The sequence below is a fragment of the Meleagris gallopavo genome, chromosome 6 (assembly GCF_000146605.3).
Source record: "Meleagris gallopavo isolate NT-WF06-2002-E0010 breed Aviagen turkey brand Nicholas breeding stock chromosome 6, Turkey_5.1, whole genome shotgun sequence".
Lineage (NCBI taxonomy): Eukaryota > Metazoa > Chordata > Aves > Galliformes > Phasianidae > Meleagris > Meleagris gallopavo.
In genome coordinates, this window is record NC_015016.2 from 26,576,759 (window position 1) to 26,599,749 (window position 22,991).

The 22,991-nt window shown below is 33.3% G+C and overlaps 1 protein-coding gene across 6 annotated transcripts in view; it reads right to left on the minus strand.

The window, feature by feature from the left end:
- Positions 1–22,991, minus strand: part of DGKB (diacylglycerol kinase beta) — a 331,647-nt gene that overhangs the window by 132,053 nt on the left and 176,603 nt on the right. For 5 of the 6 annotated variants that reach the window (XM_010712729.3, XM_031553913.1, XM_010712725.3 and 2 more), the window contains one exon: positions 9,528–9,592. In XM_010712729.3, the coding sequence (XP_010711031.1) occupies positions 9,528–9,592 (65 nt within the window). Of the gene's footprint in view, positions 1–6,025; positions 8,669–9,527; positions 9,593–22,991 lie in introns of those variants that run through there. The other variant, XM_031553915.1, reaches the window with a different exon arrangement.

The following is a 22,991-nucleotide window of genomic DNA, read 5'->3' on the forward strand; positions in this document are numbered from 1 at the left end:
TTGTCTAATGCCTTCGTTTTTTCTATTGTCATTTCCTATGTAATGACATCCCACAGGCACCCAGCTCATACTCACAGTCACTGATCAATAAATGGATTCAGAATTCTGTAATTATTGTTTGCTTAGATTTGGAGAAACAACGTCTACATTGTTCCCCACATGTTTCTTCAGCTGTCTTGTCTCCCACCTTGCAGTTTCCCCAGAGAGATTTCCTGGGTCTTCTGATCTGGAAGAGAGGGCACTCTGAACCAAAGACCACAATCTGTCACATACTATAAAGTCCTCATATTGACCAAGCCCATTTTAATCGAAACGGAGTATTACAGAACACTCGATAGAGACCACACTCTATGGAGTCATAGAGTCGTTAAGATTGGAAAAGACTTCTAAGATCAAGTGCAACCATCAAACTACCCCCACCACGCCCACTAAATATGTCCCTTAATGCTTCATGCTGCTTGTATCTCAGAAGAAAGTTGAGAATGACAGAAAAAAAAAAGTTGAGAAAAGGATATTAGTGTCCTCACCACTGGTAAGACAGTAAATGAACATGCATTAATTACCCATTTAAAAAGCGGATGTAGATCAATAGTTGCCATTCATTTAGCAATACAATTACAAGAGAGGCAGAGAGTATCCTTTCAATCCTATGCTAGTGCACAGAAATATCTTAATAAAACGTGATGAAAGAAAAGTAGGCAATATGACTTTAAACTACCTTTCACTTTTTGTTAAATTTGGATTAAATACTAGCGGTATCACCAGAATAAGCAATGGTCATTTCCTCTACATCACCAAGTCGGCCAATATATTACTCCAGTGATGTTATTTCTTTTGTGCTTTTTAAGAAAATATGTAGGGATTTCACAACACAGCAACATACACAGATACTGAAATTTATATAATTGAGATATAAGAGTATAACATAAAGGATAAAAATAAAATAGAAAAAATATGAGAAAACATTTTAAAATGTAAGCTAAAATACAATTTGGGTGCAGTGATTCTAATGAGAATTAATATAGAAATAAATACTTCTCATTTTGACTATATAATTGTGTTCTTATCAGATGTAACAAAACAGTAGTAGTAGTAAACTATCCTGAAGACCAAATTTATAACAATGTGGTTATAAAAATTATTATGTTAAAACTTATTTTTCATATAATTATAAAAATGCACTTAAACTATTGTGCATATATTATATGATGCTGTTCTACATTATACAAAAAAAAAAACCAACATATTCAAAATATTTTTTTTGGAACAATGTATCTTATATGTATCTTATGTTAATGAATCTACAATATAGAACAAAAGGCAATACAAATTCTACCTGATGTGTATCCACAGGATTTATCTGATTTTGTAATATACGCAAATCATAGCTCATGATAGCAAATTTGGAAATAATATTTTTTGATTTGCACATTTCTTATAAAAGACTATGTAATCTACTGCAATGAAGTAAGACTTCAAATCAAATCAGAAAGAAGTCTGATTATTTGCATGAAAATGATACGTAGACATGAGCCAGGCAAAATGCATTCAAATAGAATAAAGAGGGAAATTGAAAATGTTATCTCAAGTGATGGAGATGGTGGCACAGGCTCTTTATTAGGTACATTAAGTACTTAAAATCACTTCAGTTATATAATTAGCAAAGATAAGAACTATGGGATATTTAATCAGGGACAGACACATTGGTTGAAAGGATTACTTTTTAGGTCAGGTAATCTATTCAAAAATAAATTTTGAAAATTAGTACTAAAGTTTTGTTGAGGGCTAGAGGGATCAGCTTTTTTTTAATTTTTTTTGGTATTTATTTCCAGTAACCTAAGTCTCTCCAACATGACACAGAACAGTGTGCAACTTCAGAGTGTAGAACTAGAAGTTTGGTGTATTTAAATTTAAGATCTGAATCTGAAGCAAATTTAGGTCCTAACTTCTAGGGACCTATGGCACAAGGCAAGTAAAAAAATATATGCTCTATATCACATCGGTCCATGCAGTACTAAAGGAATAGTTGGGGTCTCATTATCAGTGGGTGTTGCAGCATATGCCTGGATAATGACAATCTCTAAAAATAGGGGCTTAATTACTGGAATTAAAGGATTGAAAAAAAGACCCATAAAGCACCCACAGTTCAGAGTGAAGGTTTTCATGTTGTGATTAAATTTTAATTTCTTTGTACTAAACAATAATGTGTTTATATTTATTAAATAGGAAGTGTAAAATTTATTCCTTAACAATTCATTTCATTGCTTTTAATGGCTTGGATATTGTCAATAATATAATATGTAAGTGCACTGTGGCCACTTAGCAACTTGACTGGATTTTGTAGGAAGTTTTGATCGTTTGGCAATATATATTAGAACAGCCTGCTGCTTAACTGTTTATGAAGCCCAGCATCTGTTATGAACATGAAATATAACCACATAAAATTTATGTAAAGATTTGCCATTTACTTCAGGTTTTTGAAGTCTAATTGATCCAAAATGAAGTTTGAAATCAGCTGCAGATTTACATTGCTCATATTTACTAAAACAAGAATCACAATGAATTATTAAGCTTCTGCTCACGAAAATCAGAGAAAATAACTTTATTAATTAATATAAAAAATCCTAACCATACTCTATCAACAAGCAACAAATAGCAAGCTTTAGTTATGCCATTTTGCTACAGAATTTCTGTTCTATAAAATTCATCAAGCATGAATTTACTATGAATGAAAGTAATGAGAAAGATTTTTCTATCATTCCATTATTGAATATTTTTTATTTCAAACGGTGTGACTATACAGTGGAAGAGACTCAAATTTAACTTGCATGTAGTGAAGTTTGCATTTAAAGCACTGTAATCAAATGCAGTAGTTTTTAATTAATTAAAGAATGTATAGAACATTCAACAGGCACTTCAATCCATTGAAAAGGTTCAATGACCTGCTCTGAGTAATGAAACAACATCTTCAATAAAATCCTTTGCCAGCCTGACATCAGTTGAAGAAAATTAGATTTTATTGACCTTAGGTTACAGCAAACGCATAGACCTGTTGTGAATCAACAGTTTTTTACTCACAGAAAGCATGCTGGGCCAATTCCTTTATATCATTGTGCACCATGTAGAACAATCCTTTATTCTAGACAACACAGTGATTTTGCCCTTTAACATACACTCTATTTCACAATTTCTACTGCAACTCTGTATTTAGCAACTGAATATCATTATATATCTTTAAAATAAAAACATTCCCATATCCTGCCAATTTTAATAGTATTATTAATTATATAAATAATATTAATAGTCCCTATTTCAGTTATTTCTTTAGGAATGCAGAAAGACCAGTGTTTCACAACAGTCTCCTCCAATGAACATGTGCAGTGAACAGCTAGTCCTTACTGTTCTAACAGTACAAAACCTGAATCCATTTTAGTCTAGCAGTAGTGAAATTGATAGCTGAGCACCCTGAAAATGTAAACATTCATTGCTACACATAGAGCCTGATACACTGCACTAATTTCAAATATGTACTTTGAAATCACAGGGGATGCACAGTTATCTGCTTAGAATTTATTTTTTATATTATATTGCCTCTAGTCCTCAAGAATCTGAACCTGAGGTTTCTTAATCACAGCAACCTTCCCCACAGCCATTACAGAATAGTATTTAGCAGAGCAAAAGGTGTGTCAAGCATGAGGGCCTTAGCCCCTTAGCACTATCTAGAGAAATGACAAAAACGTGAAATCATTTATCAGAGAGAGGTACAGATACTGGAGTTGCACGTTGCTGTATTTTTACCTTTTTTGCTTATTTTTGCATAGACAATATACATAGGTAAGTTGAATCAGAATAATTCTTTAAGCATCTTCTGGGAACATACTGTGAACTGTTACATTTTGAATGAAAGAAGGATGTCTAAACAAAAGCAAACATTTCTAATATAATTTACTGTGTTGACTGAAGCTGCAATGTGTTAGAATCTAGAGCTGTTATGAAAACCTGATAAATATATAATACCGTTGTATCTTTGCAGATATAAACTGTATTGAGTTGGTATCTGCATAATCCTTACACTAAGGATTCAATAACTCTAGGTGAAGTCCTAGAGAATAGTATCAAAATTATTATTAGATTTATCTCAGCTCAGTGAACTCAAGCATGCATGATACACTGCAGGTAGTTTTTTTGAAGATACACTATTTCATATTTGAAGCTTGACAAAAGAACATGTTGATTCTTCTTCACTTTTTTTTTCTTCTTTTCTCTTCCTGTCTATAAATATTATAAGCAAGAGCTAGGCAGAGTAGGCTGTGTAACTATAGACCACTACTGGATCATGTGAAATTATTTCAGACTTTGTCATATGTATTTTTGCTTTGAGTTGCTTCTTCTGATGCCTATGACTGCAGCAATACCGTCTGAAATCAGAGGTGGTGTTCCCTGGAGTCTTATCCTTTTACAAAAAGAAACCTGTGGAATCGATGGGGCAGGTAGCAGATGTCTGCAATCTGGTCTCTGTGTGGAGCCAGTGCCTTCTTTTTAAGCTGAGAATGTCACAATGAGGAAGGGAGGAGAGGTTGAAGGAAATAGACTGAAATATCTGCAATTCAAGTTAGAAACTGTGAGCTGATGATTAGTTTATTCACTCTAAATATGTACTAGTGGTTCAGTCCAAGAGACTACATCACTTAAGCTGAAAAACTGGAAGAATAATGAAAATATCAAAATAATTTTGTTCTTTTTAAATTGAAACATTTTGACTTTTCAATTTAAAGCTAAAATAAGCCAACTTTACCACAGAGGTTACGTATACTTGAGAATTTTATCCACTACATGGCAAAACTGCTTTACTTTTAAACTTGAGGTTGCATTATGCAAAAAAATAAGCAGAAATGTTAAACCATTTTTTTAATTCAGTCACCACTGGAGTTACTGCATTTTTTCAGTAATAAGTGTTGTAGTTTCTTTACTGCCTGGCTGGCTTACAAACATCATAAGATACAGATTTTCAATGGAGTAACAGCCCTTACATGCACAACATTTATTTTTATTTTTATTATTTTTTCTGAGGTCAGGGAAGATGCTTCACTATGATAACTATACAGTATTGTGAAATACTTTAGTTGGGGCACATGGAAGAACAAGTGCTAAAGATTCATTTACCTTCCATTTCCTCCATCTTTACTTTAAGTGGCCTTTCCAGATTAAATAACTAAACAAAGTTGAAAGGGAATCTCAGAAGTACATGGTCAAGAACATGATACAAATTGAGTTATTAGGGATAGGAACCTTTTCTGCATACAGATTTTCTCTTCATAAAAGAGAAAAAATGACTGATGCTTGAAAATCTCAAAGATAATATCCTTAAAACTGTAAATGCAATTTATAAATCCTACTTCAGTTTACAGAGAATAAGAAATACCTTGTACGCTACTCAATGCCAGGGAATCAAATTAGCATTATATTGTAGTATTTTAGAATAGTTACTGTGAACTTGAATGATATTTTGCTGAATGTTTTCCTTGTTTCCATGTGTATATTCTAGTCACACAACTCATACATCTGTTATTCCCAGCACTGAGTCTGTGACGTTTACACAGATCTCCCTGCAGGGCATTTTGGCCTAACTGAATCCTTATTTCAACAGTATGTCCTACTTTAATGATACTGTTACTTGAAATGCTGTCTTTTGCAAGTTTTCTTCCCCCTGAGGTTAACACAGCTATTCTACGCTGAAAGTAGGGAATCTGACCCTATTCCTAAGCAGCAGATACCAGGAAGTAAACCCTGTTATCTTATACAGACTTCTCTGCACTTTAGACCTGCAGAGTAGGTGCAATGACAGCTAAGATTTTTTTTTTTCTATGGACGCATTTAAATCAGTGTAATACTAGTGCAGGTTTCTGATAATGTGTGTTTATGATCATAAGATACAGTTATTTGAAAAGGCTTATTAGGATTTTTTTTTTGACAGATGTGAGGAAGCTGCTGTATTCCCACCTTCATTATTTTTTATTTGATCATCACCAAAAGAAACACTTTCTTCCTTCAGATCCATTTTCATAATAATGAATATTTTACAAATATTGTAAGACACTTACACTGAGCTTTATTTGTAAAATCGTATGGAGCCATTCTAAATTACAGCTTACAAGGATAATATTTTTAACTAAATAACTAACTAATAACTAAGACATTTACTAACAGTTTTTCAGTGAAATTCGGAACAGAAAAAAACTATTTGACAAAGGCACATCATTTTACTTTAATAACAATCAGGAACAAACAGGAGTTGCACAGGTGCACTGAAATGGCACAGGGAACTTCTAAGCCATTCAAAGATTTAAGAAACAAAACATAATATGGATTTTAAATTCATGAATATTTACATATACTTAATCTGAGACTTTTTCAAAGACCTGTACATCCATGGATCTCTAGTGCAGAAATCCACACCTTATTTAATGAGTCAGTACTAAGTCTTTGTGTCCGAAACCTAGGAGCACTGCACAGTTTTAAAACATGCCAGTGTTCTTAAGTAGATACCTGCTTCCAAAACATTCTACATAATCAGTGAGTAATAATTAAAAAGTCCTTCTAAGCCTTGTGATTTGTTCTCATCTTCATTCTGAAAAGGTAAACAAATGTAGAAAGATTCTGCTTTCATATATGCAGCATGTCAGAAGTTTCCATAATGGTATGCTCTAATTACACAGGCAACGTGGTGTCAGTGTGTCAAGGAATGTCATAGCACTTTAAGGATTATCATTGCCACAATTTAAGGCAGATGATTCTCCAACTACAAACTTAATCTAATTCACATAAAAGAATCAAATACAACACCTGTGTATTTTAGAAGATCCCTGCACATAGCATAAATTCAGAGTTTCTTTATGGTGAGGAAACTTTTCATATAGTCCTTCTCAAAGTAGAACCTCAGTATAAGGATCTGCTTTACAAAACTGATAACAGTAGGACCACAAAGCTTTGGAAAATCAAGCATGAAGAAAAAACAAATTCACATGTGACAGTGCAGGATTCTGAAATGAATAAGTGCTATTAACCATGTAGTAGGCTACAAATCTGACTTGGGATTGACTTGCTGATCCTAAATCATTAAGAATGTACAGGAAAATCCGCAATGATGAAAAAAGCGATAAAATGCATTTTGTCTAATATATATAAAATGTTTTCATTTTCACGCACTGCAGGAAAATGCTGCTATAACATATTGTGGAGTTTTGCTACAAGCAGAAACAAATTACGAGGGCTGCTCTGAAAGTAATGCCTCCTGTTTTATTATGTTGGCCCATGATGTCAGAGGTGAATATTGGTGGTATGGCAGCAGAGGTTGAACCTTCCTGGCAATATTCTACTACATTCTGTTGCCATGTGACAGATGGCAGCAGAAGAACAGTCTGACAGAAATGTGACCAACATGGAAGTGCACACAAAGCAAAGGTGTGGCACTGAATTCGTCCATGTGGAAAAAATGGCACCCATTAATATTCACTGATGCTTCCTTGAATATTTATGGAGACCAAACAGTGTATGTGAGCACAGCGAGGCAGTAAGTGATAAATATCAGCAATGATCGCCTCTGCTGGTACAAATTTTTACATATGCAGCATGCAGGCTCTTATTCACCATTTGCAAAAATGCATAGCAAATGGTGGTGCTGATGTTGAAAAATAGTGTTTTGTAGTTGAGAATTTGCTCATTTAAGCAGTTATTCTGCTCTTTGCAAATGTTGTAGTTTCCATGGATATAAATAGGAGGCACTACTTTTGGAGCAACTTACATGTTTATGAACAAACAGCATTTGGAATATTCAACAGTAATAGAAATCTGCAGTAACCTTTAAAAAAAACAAGTTCTGTTACAATACTTTGACCAAATCTTTACATTATTTTTTAGAAACGCAGTCTTTAATTATTACTTTTTTCAAGTTCTTTCAATACCACAGTATTGAAACATGGAGGCTCCCAACTACATATTTTTGTAGTTAATTTCCTTAAGATAGTGCTAGAAACATCAGGTTCCTTAAAATATAGATGAATTTCAAGGTGAGTCTGCTAGCAGATTAATGGCACATGATTTATTGTGACATGAAATCTGATCTGAAACTCATGTTATTAGCTGAGCTTTTTATAAATCATAATTGCCAGCTGCTGAAAATATGCAGAAAGACCACTGATAAACTAGCTTCATCTTCAGGGCCTAGAATATCTGCATTTGCTAAATGTCCAATATCTCTCGTCTTAGTGAATGACTGAATGACTAATAGATTTGGATGTGCAGATCAGACTTAAGTTAAAATCTTTTCATAGTATAACTCTTACAAAATGAAAAGCACAGGAGGCAGGAAGAGGAGGTAATATAATTTAAGTGTTTACTGTGGAGCTCAAAGAGAAGCATATACTTGAGTTCTTGTATAACATTGCATAGATACTAGTACATAATTGCAGAGATGATTATTTAAGGAAAATGTCCCCATCTTGGACTGTTAAGAGTAAAATTTATACTTGCAACATGAAATCAGCAAATTAGGTAATATTTAAACACATTCAAGCATCAGTCTATACTGTAATGAGGCTGTACTAACAAAATATTTTATGATCGTAACATCTATGAAGATTGGCCTCTACATTAGATCTTCCAGTTGACCCTGATGGAAATTAAAAAAAAAAATCTGTAGGTATGACAGAACATTTGTTTCAATGATTATTCCTAGATATTCCCATTATATCCCTAAGAACTTCATATCTTAATTTCCTCTTCCCATGCACCTTTAAATCTTAATTAAAGTTTCTGAAATGTTGCTTTTTCCCATAACAAGTGATGTGCTAAATTACCTAAATAGAAAGAGACAAACATAAGCTCTGCATGATGAATATTATCTACTCAACAAACCAGATATTGAAAGAAGGTGATTTTGAAGTACACGTTGTAACACATTTTTAATATCCAGAAAAGCTCAGAGATAAATTCTAAATTTAAAAAGCAACAAGGAACAGATGCAAAGTCTCATTCCTGACTTTTTTATATATCCAAAGCTGTTTAATGATAAAAGCATGTATGTGTAAAATGGCATTCACTTGCCCTTACTAAGAGTATATGTGGAAGAGCCTCCTGTCAATGTACCAGTGTGCGTGTGGGAATGAAACATAAGGACCACCATCTGCAGCTGTCTAATAAGTGTTCTTCAGTGCCTAATGGCAAAGTGTCAATTCAGAGATCCTCAGATACCACAATGCATCATCTTGTCCATGCTAGTCTTACAAGTCAAACATTTTGCATGTGAGAACAGTTTATTTATAATCCTATTCATTGCAGTTGAAATACCAGATATAAAACAGTTACGCTACCAGCAGTCTGCGAGCATATACTTAATACAAAATGCACTGATTTCCTCTCTTTTATGAGAATCAATATTTTAAAGGCTGTTCAAGATTTAACTCCTTACAGAACATATCTCAAAGACATAGAAATAATCTTTTCACATGTAAGCAATTTGAAATTCTTACCTACTGTTGAACTTCTCTGGATGTTTTTCTCTCATGATGTGGAATCTATGGGCAATTGAAGCATCCTAACAAGAAAAAGAGAACTGTAAGTCTATCATGAAAGAAAAATTACAAAACAAAGACCAAAACTGTAATCAAGGCATACTGTTTGTGAGGTGTTTTACTGTGTATCATTTTCAACAACAGCAATATTCTGTCCACTTTACAGGTACATTGCTCCAAGGAAGGGATCTCTATGAAAATAATCAGTTCACTACACTTATTACATTCTCCACTTTTACAAATCAGACATGATAGCTATGTTTACTGAAAGGGTCTTTAATTTCTTTATAGCAAATATCATCCAGATCCACAGAAGATTCACAACAGTGCTCTTCACTGATCTTTCCTTTTGTTTTTATTGCTGTTGTTGGAATGCTAAATAAAGTATATGAAGCTCTAGTACGGCTGAGTGATAGTTTTAATAGATTAAACGTATACAGTTTGACATTTGCATACGAGCATTCAGTAGCTTTCTACAGGATTTTGTAGAAAATGGAAATAAATGATAATATATCTTTTATTGCATTGAAATGATGGGGGGAAGACAGATTTTTTGCACAAAAAAAGAATCTTGTTAATTAAGTATATATTATATATATTATTAGAGTGTTTAAAAAAATAGTAAATGATGCTAAAGTAGAATCAAATATGAATTAGAAATGAAATTCCACAATAAAATACATAGGTGTACAACATTTTAAAGGTAATCAAATAATTGTGGTAGTGGAAGTTGCTGACATGCTAGAATCATTTTTCCCAGCATTTATGCATCTCATTTGAAAGTACAAAAATAATGTTTTTTTCAGTACAGCTATGAAATATTTATTTTGCTTAGTGATTCTATGATTCTATGAAATCAGTCATGAGAATATGAAACCCACCAACTCTACAGTCTTGTAAGAGATAGTAAACATTGGATTGTTTTCACAAGTATGTCTTAAAATACTGCATATATGAGAATATATGAGCAATACAATGATTTTAAATGAATTCTAGTTTCCATGTAAATACAGTTCGACAAAAACCACATATAAATTTTTCACTATAATCGAATATCATGGATGAGAAACAACTTAAAAGATTATAGAAATATAAAAACTGAGAATTAGAGAAAAGTATCAAATTCAATATGAAGCCTTCAGACTTATCTAGTAACATTTTAAATGATTTTCAAACAATCGGAATTAACTTTTGGTGGAAAAAAGAAAATGAAATACTTTACTTAAATTTTATCTTGTTGCTGATTAAAATATTGTTTTAAATACTTTTTATTTAAACCATTCATCTTCAGTTTAACCTCAAATAAGCAAACAAATATTTAGTGCAGATGTATAGTATCACTTATATCAAGCATGGCTACAATATTGACAAAAATACTTCTTTTTAATTAGAATTTTAAACAAGGTAAACTGCAGAGATCATTATTACATACAAATTACATACAATTGCTCACTGATGTAACTTTCTTATATGATAAATAAAAGGTAATAAATAGGAAATAATATTTTACATACACTCTGATTACCTAAGGATGTAGCACTGTATAGAATTCTTCAGAAATATGACTTGTGATCACTTAAGTAAAAGTGATCGCTTAAGTAAAATCACTTAGTGGCATCACTAAATGTAAATTGAAATAGTCAATTTATACTCTAATTATGTAGTTTCTAAGTTTTCATCCTTAGGAACATCTGCTTACTTATTTTTCTATCGTATTTGTGAACAGAAATGCCATTTAATGTTTATGTTTTACTGTCCCACAAGGAAATGAGAGTAAAAAGCCCTACTGACTGAATTTTATGTTCATCTATTGCCTGATTTTTCTGTGTTGTCATCTAACTATCAACTTTCAGTTGCAACTTTCAGTGCAATATTCTCAAAGTGTACTTGTCACTACTTCAGATTTATTTTTATGTACAATGCAATTTTATGAGGAAAATATCCATCCACAAATATTCAGGTGATCCCACAGTTCTTGAAGATGGATAAAATAAAGCTGCCAGTAAAGCTCTAGACGTTACTCTTCTAAACAAAGCCTATCAACTGAACTAAAATGATAACTATGTTAACTTTAGAAAGGCTCAGCATTCATACTTTATCTCACATTATATGTGCCAACATTAGAAAAGTACAGTGGTTTGCCAGTTGTATACAGAAGGACTACTCTTGTGGTTAACTTAATTTTCTGTGTTGAAGTAAAAAAAAAAGGCAGACTCAAGACAAAACGAATAAAGGAGTAGTAGCTTATATGACAGAAACTAAGAAACACTAATCAAGGACTAACTGTCTAATGAATGAAATAAAAAGGCTAATGTGCTTACTCACGCATAACAAATACTAGGCATAAACAAGCTAGGGATCAATGCCCACTGCAGATGGCAAACAGGCAGTTGTTTCTATGCAAGGTTGATTTGATTGAAATTTCCCCTCCCTGAATATTTTCTGACTCCAAAGTAGATCAACTAACTTAATGAGCTGAGAGGTTACAAATAAGTAACACACAAAGTTAATTTTGAAGGAGCCAACACAAGATAAACACATGTCATAACAATTCCTTACAAACCTGCTGAAAAGCTATGACTGTGTTGATAGACTGTAGAGCAGAGTATTAACTACACATAGATAAGCTTGGAAGTGGGGGAACTGCTAAGGTTTTCTTAGGTTTAAGCTGCTGAACTGCTAAGCCCTCAAATCCAACATGCAGAGGCCTTAAATTACATAGACAAGGACTTTCCAACCACAACTCCAGGCCTGCCTTAGGATAATCTGAAGCCAGTCCAGAGTAGTTGCATGCTAACCACGTAACCCTTTTTTTCAGAAAGGAGTGTTATTTAAAAAAAAAAAAAAGAAAAGGAAAAAAAAAAGACAACACCTAATTTTTCTGGTTTTTCTAATGTTGTTACCTTTCATTTGCTTAGATAGCAGCATATGGACTAGAATAAATGAAGAACAACTCTAACAATTAAATAAGTAGCTTTGGAGTGGGTAGGAATGCAAGTTCTCTACCCTTAGAGCTGCAGGAATTACCTGCAGCTGATGCAGACGCCATTCCTGAATCCTGAGGAACAACCATTACAAGTTTTGTATTTCTGAATGAGAAGAGCAGGTCCCTCCTTGATAGCTGTTCATGCTACAGTTGAAATAGGATTAATTTTAGCAGACTTCAACCATTTCAAAAAGAGGCAACCAGCCTGTATGCCTCAGGGCGTATAACTGTTGGACCAATAAACAATCTCTTTGTGTCATGAATGGTATTAAATTCACCTAATTACCTACACTGAAAAACAAAGTAATATCCACATGAATGATAAGCCAAATATTGTTTATGTGATGACACCATGATATACTGACCTTTCCTGGTACCTGATATTGTGTCAAATTGATAGTTGATTTTTGTATTTGATAATAAAATTGATTTAAAAATGAAAATTCAGGAGTCAGTAAAGCAAATTCACAGGCTTTATGATGTTGCCTAGTAAAGTAACAAGTGAACAAGTTTTTTTAGCAAGGTCATTTGACCATCAGATAGTGGTGTACAATTAATATCATCTATGAGTGTTATTTATTAAGTTTTATTAAGGAATTTATGCTAGCTTGAAATACTGTTTTGCAGAAGAACTGCACTTGAATCTAAATATTTTCTGTTTTTAAACTGTAGCACATCATACATGCACATAAACATAACTAAATTTCTCAAGAGCTTTATTATTAATAAACTGTCAGGCCTGTAGCAAGGTTAAAGGAGAAAGAAAGTTTTATACAGTCACTGTAATGTGAAGGTAACATCTTTCTCTACATCCATGCCTCAGTCACTAAGCTCATCTTATACCTAAAGCATTGCAATATGTTGCAATGAACGTCCATGATGGAGAGATTTTCCAGAACAATTCTCACATAAAAATCAATGTTGGTACAAAAAGTAATACTGTCTACCCAGCATTTAGAAACAGAACTAAGTAATTAATTGGAAAATTTTGTATTCCTGAGACTATATGAATATTTGACTTGCATGCAATTATTCTGAAGTATTTCATTTCTTTTTTAAGATACACAATAATGTCATAGTCATTTATGCCATGCCACATGCTTTATGCCATAAATGACTGTAGCCTAGATGATGATAATTTCTCAGACCTTTCAATTCACAGTACTACCAAACTAATCTGGAAAAAAGAAAAAACAAAACAAAACCAACAACAAAACATAACACCTTATTCTCTTTGCATTGTTTCTTTTTATTTTAGGTAACTTTGGGTGACTATCACAGCATTGTGAAAATAGAGATTAAAAATCATATAAGCAATAAGGAACATGATGGTTTAAATTCTACTAACTTATAAACATATTCTTTAAAAAAAAAACACTTTTGTATCTCCTAGAGATTCGGCCTGAACATATGTGTGGCTAACACACAAACATATACACATATACACACCTCTAATATGAAACTGTTCAGAATCTGAAGTAGCTGGACTATCCATCTTATATCTCACTCAGGTTTGTTTTAAATCCTGACAGTGAAGATAAGATAGAGAACAGACAGAGCATATCTGAATCTACTCCTAGGAAATGGAAAAAATATTTTAATTGAATAGGACATTTCTCAAAGTGACCTGCCAAGAAGAAAAGAAGCTTAAGTTGCTACACCTCTTTAATACCTTATGATTGACTTACACACATATATATTCATCTTTTTAATGGGTATTAGCATTACCGGAAAGCAATCTGAAGCAGTCTTTTCAGAGGAGTAACCTTATACATTGTGAATAACCTTATAGAAAGATTAATACATTTAATATACGTCTGTCTATAAGCTTGCTGTGATTAGAATTTCCATTAAATAATAATTTTTATGCTGGTGAACAAACAAATGACCAATGTGCACCTTCCTTGGATATAAATGGTCTGATTATTTTTCCTAAGATTCCTCTTTAATTAAGGTTTAATGCATCCACAGGGCTAGGAAGCTTAAAAGATAATTCAGTAACCTGTAATTTTTGGATCAGAATGCAAATCTAACCTGAACAACCAGTTAGCTCATACCAACTATTAATGTGAAATAGTATAGAAGTACAAAAAATATCACTGAAAAGAGATTAAAAAAATTTGTTACAGAGGCTTAAGAATAAAAATGATTTTCTAAACAAATGCCCTTTTGATTGCCTATTCCATTTTCTGCACATGCATGCAAATATAAATCTACATATACATAAATACATTCTTTGTTTTTAATATTTCTCACCTCATAATAAATCTTAGATGAGCAAGTAGTACCAGTATAATACTGGAATATAAAATTACCCAAGTCTTCAGAAAGGTATCCTAAATGCTTCAGGTCCAGCCTTGCTTGAATAGAGATATCATTGCTTTGTGTTTGGCAGTGAGATACTTTTAAATAAACTACACGCATTAACCTGAGACACCAAGTAAAAGGTATTGAGAAAAAAAATAAAAATCCATATACTATTTTCTGCTGAAATATCTGTTTCTAGTGATATTCTGCGCCTATATATCTGAGGAAGGTAATATTCAGGAAGATGTTCGTAAAGAAGAGCTTTCAAGCTCATTGTAATACAGCTAACCAAAAACTAAACTAAAATCTGAGAAAAAAAAAAAAATCACGTTTCTGGTTTTCTAAGAAAAATACAGTAACTGTCAAAATAATGCGATCCATTTGTCAGTGATATTCTTGACAGGCAGCCCTCTGATGGTCATATTTAAATACATTTCAGCTGAACATGTATTACTAAGTCAAGTGACAGCTCACATTTAAAATACTCATTTAAAGAGGTAATATCTCTAAAACTAGGATGAAACATGAGTAAGCACAGTATTTATAAATTATGGCAAGGGACTAGAAGATGGTTTATCTAGAAACTGTAATGAAATATTTGAAGCAGGCCTTCAAATGTAAGCACATCCCCTCTTCCTTTTCTTTTGAAGCAAAATCTCTCATGATGTTAAATATATACCATTTGGTAATAGAAATGCTTCGTACAAACTGAAATCCATTTTACATAAAAAGATGCTTTCGTGGAAAGAAAAAAAAAAGTTCTGTTAATGTATAAATCTATAGCATACAAATAGTGAGCATGTACACAGATTGTCTCATCAGAATTTACTACAGCAAATCATCATTTAATTCAGAGCGACTAGGTGTCCCAACCATGCAGGGCAAGTTCAGGGCCCAGTTTTACATGACAAGTCTTAGTAGTATCTAAAGAACTTTATTTGAGGAGATTTCTATGCCTCTGTTTCTTAAGTCACCACCAAATTCTAGGACAGTCTAAGAAAACTGAGAAATAAGACATGTAAGGTTATTCAAAGACTGGATGACTAAAATAAATAGTTCCCCAAGTCTCGATGATGCATGCAACCTTTAACAGGAGCTCTGCTGATGGTATGTTACAGAGCATATTTTCCTTTCTTTATATCTGATGATCCTTCATTTGTTGTAACTAGAGAATAGTTTTTCTACATCCATGCTAGTGTTTATATGGGTACTAAAAAGAGAAGAAAAGTGGCCATATGGCAATTATCCAACATAACCATATAGAGAGTATATGAAATATCTTGTGTATTAAAAAGATCTCTGTGGTAAACTTTTAGTACACGTTCTCATGACTGCTGACAAAGAACTACATTGAAATTGTCCCAAATTATTCTGCACAAATTTGGGCATAAAACAATCAAGGTCACAACTCAGACTGAAAGTCAATATAATTAATACAGTGCACTGAAAATGGTTGTTATTGTAGCTCTTCTTCAGAAACATAAATGGCTTAGAGGTATTTTTAAAAAATACAGAAACAGAGTTCATACTTAGAGCCTGTCTGGTTTGAAAGAAATGCCTAGAATTTAATTTCCAGCATTTTAGCAATTCTGAGGAAAGTAAGTAGTTCTCTAAAAAAATCAACTAATAAGCAATTTTTTTTTTCAAATATTATTGTCATCACAATAAAAATTAAGACAGAGAAAAAATATATTTGGGATAAAGAATAGTTGCTTGTATGCTTCCTGGAATTTTTAAACTCAATTTATTTATAGTTTTTAATCACCGTCCTAAATTAATATGTATACATCTTTTTTGGGAATTTTCATCTTGAGCTTCAATTAGGTTGTCATTAGAGTACTATTGTCAGATGCTAAATTTAGGCCTTTAAATTAAGTGCCTAAACTGGAAGAGTGAACTCTTTTATTTTCCTAATGTGATCAATGGTAAGAAAAAAGCTCTTTGGAGAAGTTCTTCCTAAAGGTATGTAGATGAATTTCCAATTTGACTCATCTTTTAGAAATCGTTTGGTATTACTCATACAAGAAGCTCAGCACATCTAGCTTCTTAATGTTATGAAGCTTTGAATAGTTTAAGCAGGCTTCTGAAATCTTCACTGGAGCCCAAGACAAATCTTGTATCTCCGTCTACTTTATACGCTCATTTGCTTGATAGGGATCAAATTATAAATGTTCACCTGACTTCTTGGCAACTTCCCATAACTTATTAGTCAAGCCTTGGCAACAGAACCTTATTATTTTAATACATATTTATATTATTCATTTGTTTCCATAGCAGATATTTAATTTTATAAGAAATATGCAAACTACTTTCACATCTCTCCTTGATTTACGCTCTGAAAGAATATTTTTCTTTTAATTGAAAAAGGTCACTGTTTTCCTCATTCATTATGTTTTCAATTTGAAATTTAAATTTTTGCATAAGAATATTATTTATTATCTTCCTTATCGAACAAATATTAGTTTATACAAAAAGTAAACAACATACTCATAAATTAGGGCTAGATGTTAGATTATTTAGCTACAGATAGTCTCGCTTTTGATTTACAACAAACATTTAGGATCCTCTCTGTCACATCTTTTATATAACCTTTTTTTTTTCATATGGAAAATCATAGAATGGCTTGGGTTGGAATGGAAGGACCTTAAAGATCATCTGATTTCAACTACTCTGCCATGGAAAAGGTTGCCATCCTAGATCAGGCTGCCTAGGACCCCATCCAACCAAGCCTTGAACACCTCCAGGGTTGGGGCATCTGCAGCTTCTTTGCACAATCCACTCCATTGTCTCATTACTCTCAGAGAAAAGAATTTCTAACTAACATCAAAACTACATTTCCTCACATAAGCTCCCTTCAACTACTGGAAGGTTGTAATAAAGAATCCCCAGAGCTACCTCTTCTCTATGTTAAACAACCTCAGATCCCTCAACCTTTCTTCATAGGAGAGGTACTCCAGCCCTCTAATCATCTTCATGGCACTTCTCTGACCCTCTCCAATATCAGACACAGTTTTTTTTTTTTCCTTTTCTCATAACTCTGAATTTCATATTAAAGTGTTCTTCATCTCTGTCAAGCTTCTTGCTTGGAAAGATTTTGAGATTTCCTTATTTACTTTTTCTTATTGCATTACATTTTTTTACTTTTGCAGTCTTCTCCATTTTGTTGTTGGTTATTGTTTTCAGGGGAGTTGGACTAGATGATCTCCAGAGTTCCACTCCAACCCCTACCATTCTGTTATTGAATGATTTAAGGGTGTTAGATATATGCATAGTCTTTGAGAACTTCAGGCTATGAAGTTGAAGAACTTCAGGCTATGAAGTGAAAGAATCTAATGGAAGTACCTATATCCTTAGTTTCATTCTCCTAGTGCTTAGAGCTAATGGAAAAGAGCTAGATTGCCTTGTAGCAAACTGAGTTCTTAGAGAAAATGTAAGAAATGGGTTTGTATCAAACTAAAATAAGAGTGTTTAACAGGTAGTTTGAAAATATCTGAAAACCTATGGATACTCCAGAAATTATGAGTTAGATCAATGTGAGGTAAATCTAAGCTGGTGAATTCCAAGATTGCCCACCAGGAGGACAATACATACCTTTGAGTATGGACAAGGGCACTGCACAAATAAAATGAAAGTAAACTATTTATTTAAATATTAGGCCCTAAAAGATTAGACACTGCTTTTACTGTTACTGAAATTTGTAACTTTAAATATGAACATATGCTCATCTTCATACACAGCACAAGAGGTCAGACTCTTCTGGAGTGCGAAACCAAATCACACACTGCATGGCAATGACCAACAATTCCGTGGACAACAAATGTTTATATTCCCTGAAATATGCCCGTGATCCCACAACATAGTTATAAACAGTGTTTGATATCAAATTGCTTTCAAGTAAAATAACACCTAAACTCTGCAGTAATGCCTATCTGAATTACAAATTAGATTTAAAAAATCACAGAATCATAGAATCACAAGGTTGGAAAGGGCCTACAAGATCATCTAGTCCAACCTTCCTCCCATTACCACTGCAACCACAGGCCACTAAACCATATCTCATAGCACCTCATCCAGATGCCTCTAGAACACTGCCAAGGAAAGTGACTTCATCACCTCCCTGGGCAGGCCATTCCAGTGCCTGACCACTCTCTGAGAGAAAAAGTTTTTCCTTATGTCTAAACTCCTCTGGTACAACTTGTGGCCATTTCCTTGGGTCCTGTTTATTGCCTGGGAGAAGAGGCCAAACCCCTCCTCATCACAACTCCCGTTCAGGAGGAAGTGAATGGAATTAGAAGTCATTTTAATGACTGTTTAGCAGTTGAAAAATATATTTAGTATGAATAACAAGATCCTGTATTCCAACAAACTGCGGCTTATAAATTCAATGCTTTTTTGAACCTTAAAAACACCTAGTAGCTTTATTAACTATCAGGTCTATATTGTACTATTGCCTTGTGCAATATTACTTCACTATTATACACACAATCTCATACCAAAATTTTAAAAAGTTTTTGATGTAGTTAAAAACTCAGAAACTGCACTAAAGCCTTTTACTTTCATCTCATACATACAGAATTTTCAACCTACATTACTTCAGAACTTCTGCGCTGGTCCTGCATGGAGTGCTAAAGACATGCCATTACTGCCTCTTACGTGTCATAGAACCAAGATTACAAGATCGGTGAAAAAAGCTTAGAGAAGTGTATGATGAGTTGAGCTGAGAAATACTTCATGTTTTCTAGTCAGAAAATATCCCCCTCAGAGCACGCACTTGCTTAATGCTTTTTGCTTAACCATCTGGAACAGGCTCATGGTTGTTTAGCAACTTATGGCTTTCACAGTAGCTTTTTTCACGGAATATGTTATTCCAACATACCATTATTCTAGCATCCCATTCTCAACCTCTAATTATTTAGGAGGATTCCACATCTGTTTAAAAACTCTCTGCACACATCCCATGTATTAAGAATTTACAACACAGATGAGGTTGTCCAACAAGCTAAGTTGTTTATCCTAAATACTGGGGGTACAATTCCACAAAATAATGATCTAGTTCACAGTTATTCCCCAAGCATTGCACTATCAAGCTAGCAGTGCAGCAAGCTGTAGTGCAGACACAGAGTGAGGCAAGAAACTCTTGATTCTTTCTTCTCTGAAGCCAGTATCCAGTCTGAAACAAGCCACGGAATATGCAACCATATGTGAGCTAGGTATATATATGCAGAAATAACAAACCACTTCTATTTGGATGTATACCGCAGTTTGAACACGAACAGAAAACTTTGCCATGTTGAAAATCTGCAGACATGGTCATTTCAGGTCGTGAAGATCAGTTCAGGAGACTGCCATGCTGAAAGTCAGATCCATCATACTTCATAGCAAAGAATCTGAATGAGCCAGTTTCTATGAACTCCAGGACAGATAGTTTTCTGCACATCTGTTTCAGATGTTAAACTACCTTTCTTTTCACAGAATAGAATCATAGAATAATAGAATGTCCCAAGGACTCACAGCATTATTGGCCTTTGTTTCTGGGCTCACCAGAAGGATCTTCTGGGACACAAAGATTCTTGTTGTGGGACTGGGGCATAACAATAATTCAATCTGCTTAACGAGCCAGAAATTCTAAATAAATTCTTGCTCTACATGAAGACATGGTTTAATCACCCTTCAACTTTGGGTTAAAAGCTACTCCTAGACTTTTATAAATTTTCAAATCAAAGAGCACCTGTTTGTAAAGTGTTCTTCACTCAGTTAGTCAAATGATGTAATCAATAGAAGATGACAAGCTAGTATTCCCAAATTTGCTGCACAGTAAGTATGCACTTGTCATGACAAATGTTTGCAAGTAATCCTTGTAATTTTAGCAAAGACAAACGTAATCAATATTAACTTTTACACAAGCATAAATATCACATCCATATGACATCAGAAGTTATGTAGGACATTTTAATTGTAACTATTCCACATAACACTAACATTAGTAAGGATAATATAAATTAGTTAAATCCTAGTTTTAATTGTGTTTGGTTTTGCTACTGAACAAAGAAAACCAATAAAACTGAAGACCAATGCAATCCAAACCTTTCCAAACATTTTTTTTTCCTAGTTTCAGTGAAGAACATTCTGTTCATGAAAGTCATCTTTCATCCAGATGCATGTAATAGACATTGGGGCACTCTTTGAAGGATAACTTGAAATATAAAATATATTTCTTTTGAATGAAATGAAATTTGCAGTTCTAGCTGCCATGGGGTAAGTGCCAAGGGATAAATCCATGTCAACATATTTCTAAGGGGTATTTCATAACAGCTTGAAGTTATATAGTGTCTATGAACAACAAAACAAACAAACAAAAAACCAACCCCGAAACAAAAACAACCTCCTGTTTCTGGAGTCACTTTTTGCCCTTAAATTTCTTTCAGTAAAAATACTTACATCGTGGAAAATTACTAAAGTATCATCTACAGCAATTCCACTGTTATTGCACAAATTGTAAATTATGCTTTCTGAATTATGGATGAAATTTTTAGAAGGCTTCCATTTTTATAGTCTTTTGAAAGGACAATGAAATCTATAAAAAACCAAGATTACAATTTCAGCATTTAAAATCTACACAAAGTAATTCAAACAAATGTTATGACATTTAAGATAATGAAAGCCTTCATTTATGCCAATGTGTCCTACTTCACATCTAAGGAGTCAGAACAGATGTCCAAATACTGTAATGCCAGAAGAAAGTTAGGGCATATCTTGATTAATACTCTCAGAGCAGTCCGTGGTGTCTCTTTAAAACTGGCATGCGTTACTTCAAAACATCTATTCAAAATCCATTCTAGGAAACACAGCTAGACAAAGTGTTCCCAAGACAAAAGGAAAACAATAAAGCTCTTGTATAACCCTTTTAGCAATGTAAGCTGCATATTATCGACAGACCATTCATTGCAATCAACAAATGATTAATTGCAAATTTGTTGCTAAATTGACCACGAAAAAGACAAGCTTCAGGGTACTGCTAAAGAGGAAAAACTTATGTTAAAAATGATTGGAGACTTTTCGTAGTGAATTAATTCTAATCGATGCTCTTGTTGACTACACAGTGGAATAATGACTTCCTTAAATAGCATATGTACCCATTATTGCAGACATTCAAATTAATATTTAACCTAATGCCTTGCTTTGTTTTTTTTTTTTTTCATTTGAAACAGCATTTTTCTATCTACTATCAATGGCAACATAAACTAGACTTTTGTAATGACTAATATCAATCAACTTGGGAGACATAATATTCAAGTAACATAAAAATTTCATATAAAAAAGTAATGAAGTTTATTTAAACTATTTATACCAAAATCTTTTTTTTAATTACTCTTACACTGGTTGAACTATAAGGTACCTTTAGAAATGCCTGTCTTGCAAACTTTTTACAACTCTGCAAACTTTTGTGCAAAGGTACAATTTCAAATTTACTTTGCAGTGTATTTTCCTCTTACTTTAGACACAGTCACATAAATCAAAAGTAACTTTTCAATTATACAGATAATTGCAGTCCTATGAGGGTCAATGTAATACCGCAGAATGCATATAGGTTAGCTAGTTAATTTCTGGCATGCCAATGTTTTCTTGAAAGTGTTTTGCTTCTTTCAGACCCAGAGTCTGACGCTCAAATTTCTGTTCATGAAAAATTCACCAATGACTTACAAACAGTGCTATCGATAAAGAAATTACGTAATGATTAAAATATATTCACAACATGTCTCTATGAGGAATGTAGATTATATACAGAACACAAATGCCTAACTTTCAGATGGTTAGTAAAATATATATAACCAAATACTTCAAAAATCAAGGGTAAGTCTTTACTTATCAAATAGATCTGGCCATACTACTACATCCTTCTCTTTACTGGAACTGTCAGCAAATTTCCTCTACTATCCAGAGATGTGCAAATAGCTCTATGGCTATTCTTTAAAGAGCTGAGCAGGGCTTGTAAAAGAAATTTACATACATCAATATCTTTCCTAAGTTTCACGTTTATAATTTTATCCTTTTCAGTTGTTTGAATAAAATAGATTCAAGAAGAGTTTAACTCAGGCTCAAGAAATTTACTGGGACCAGTGATTCTCTGT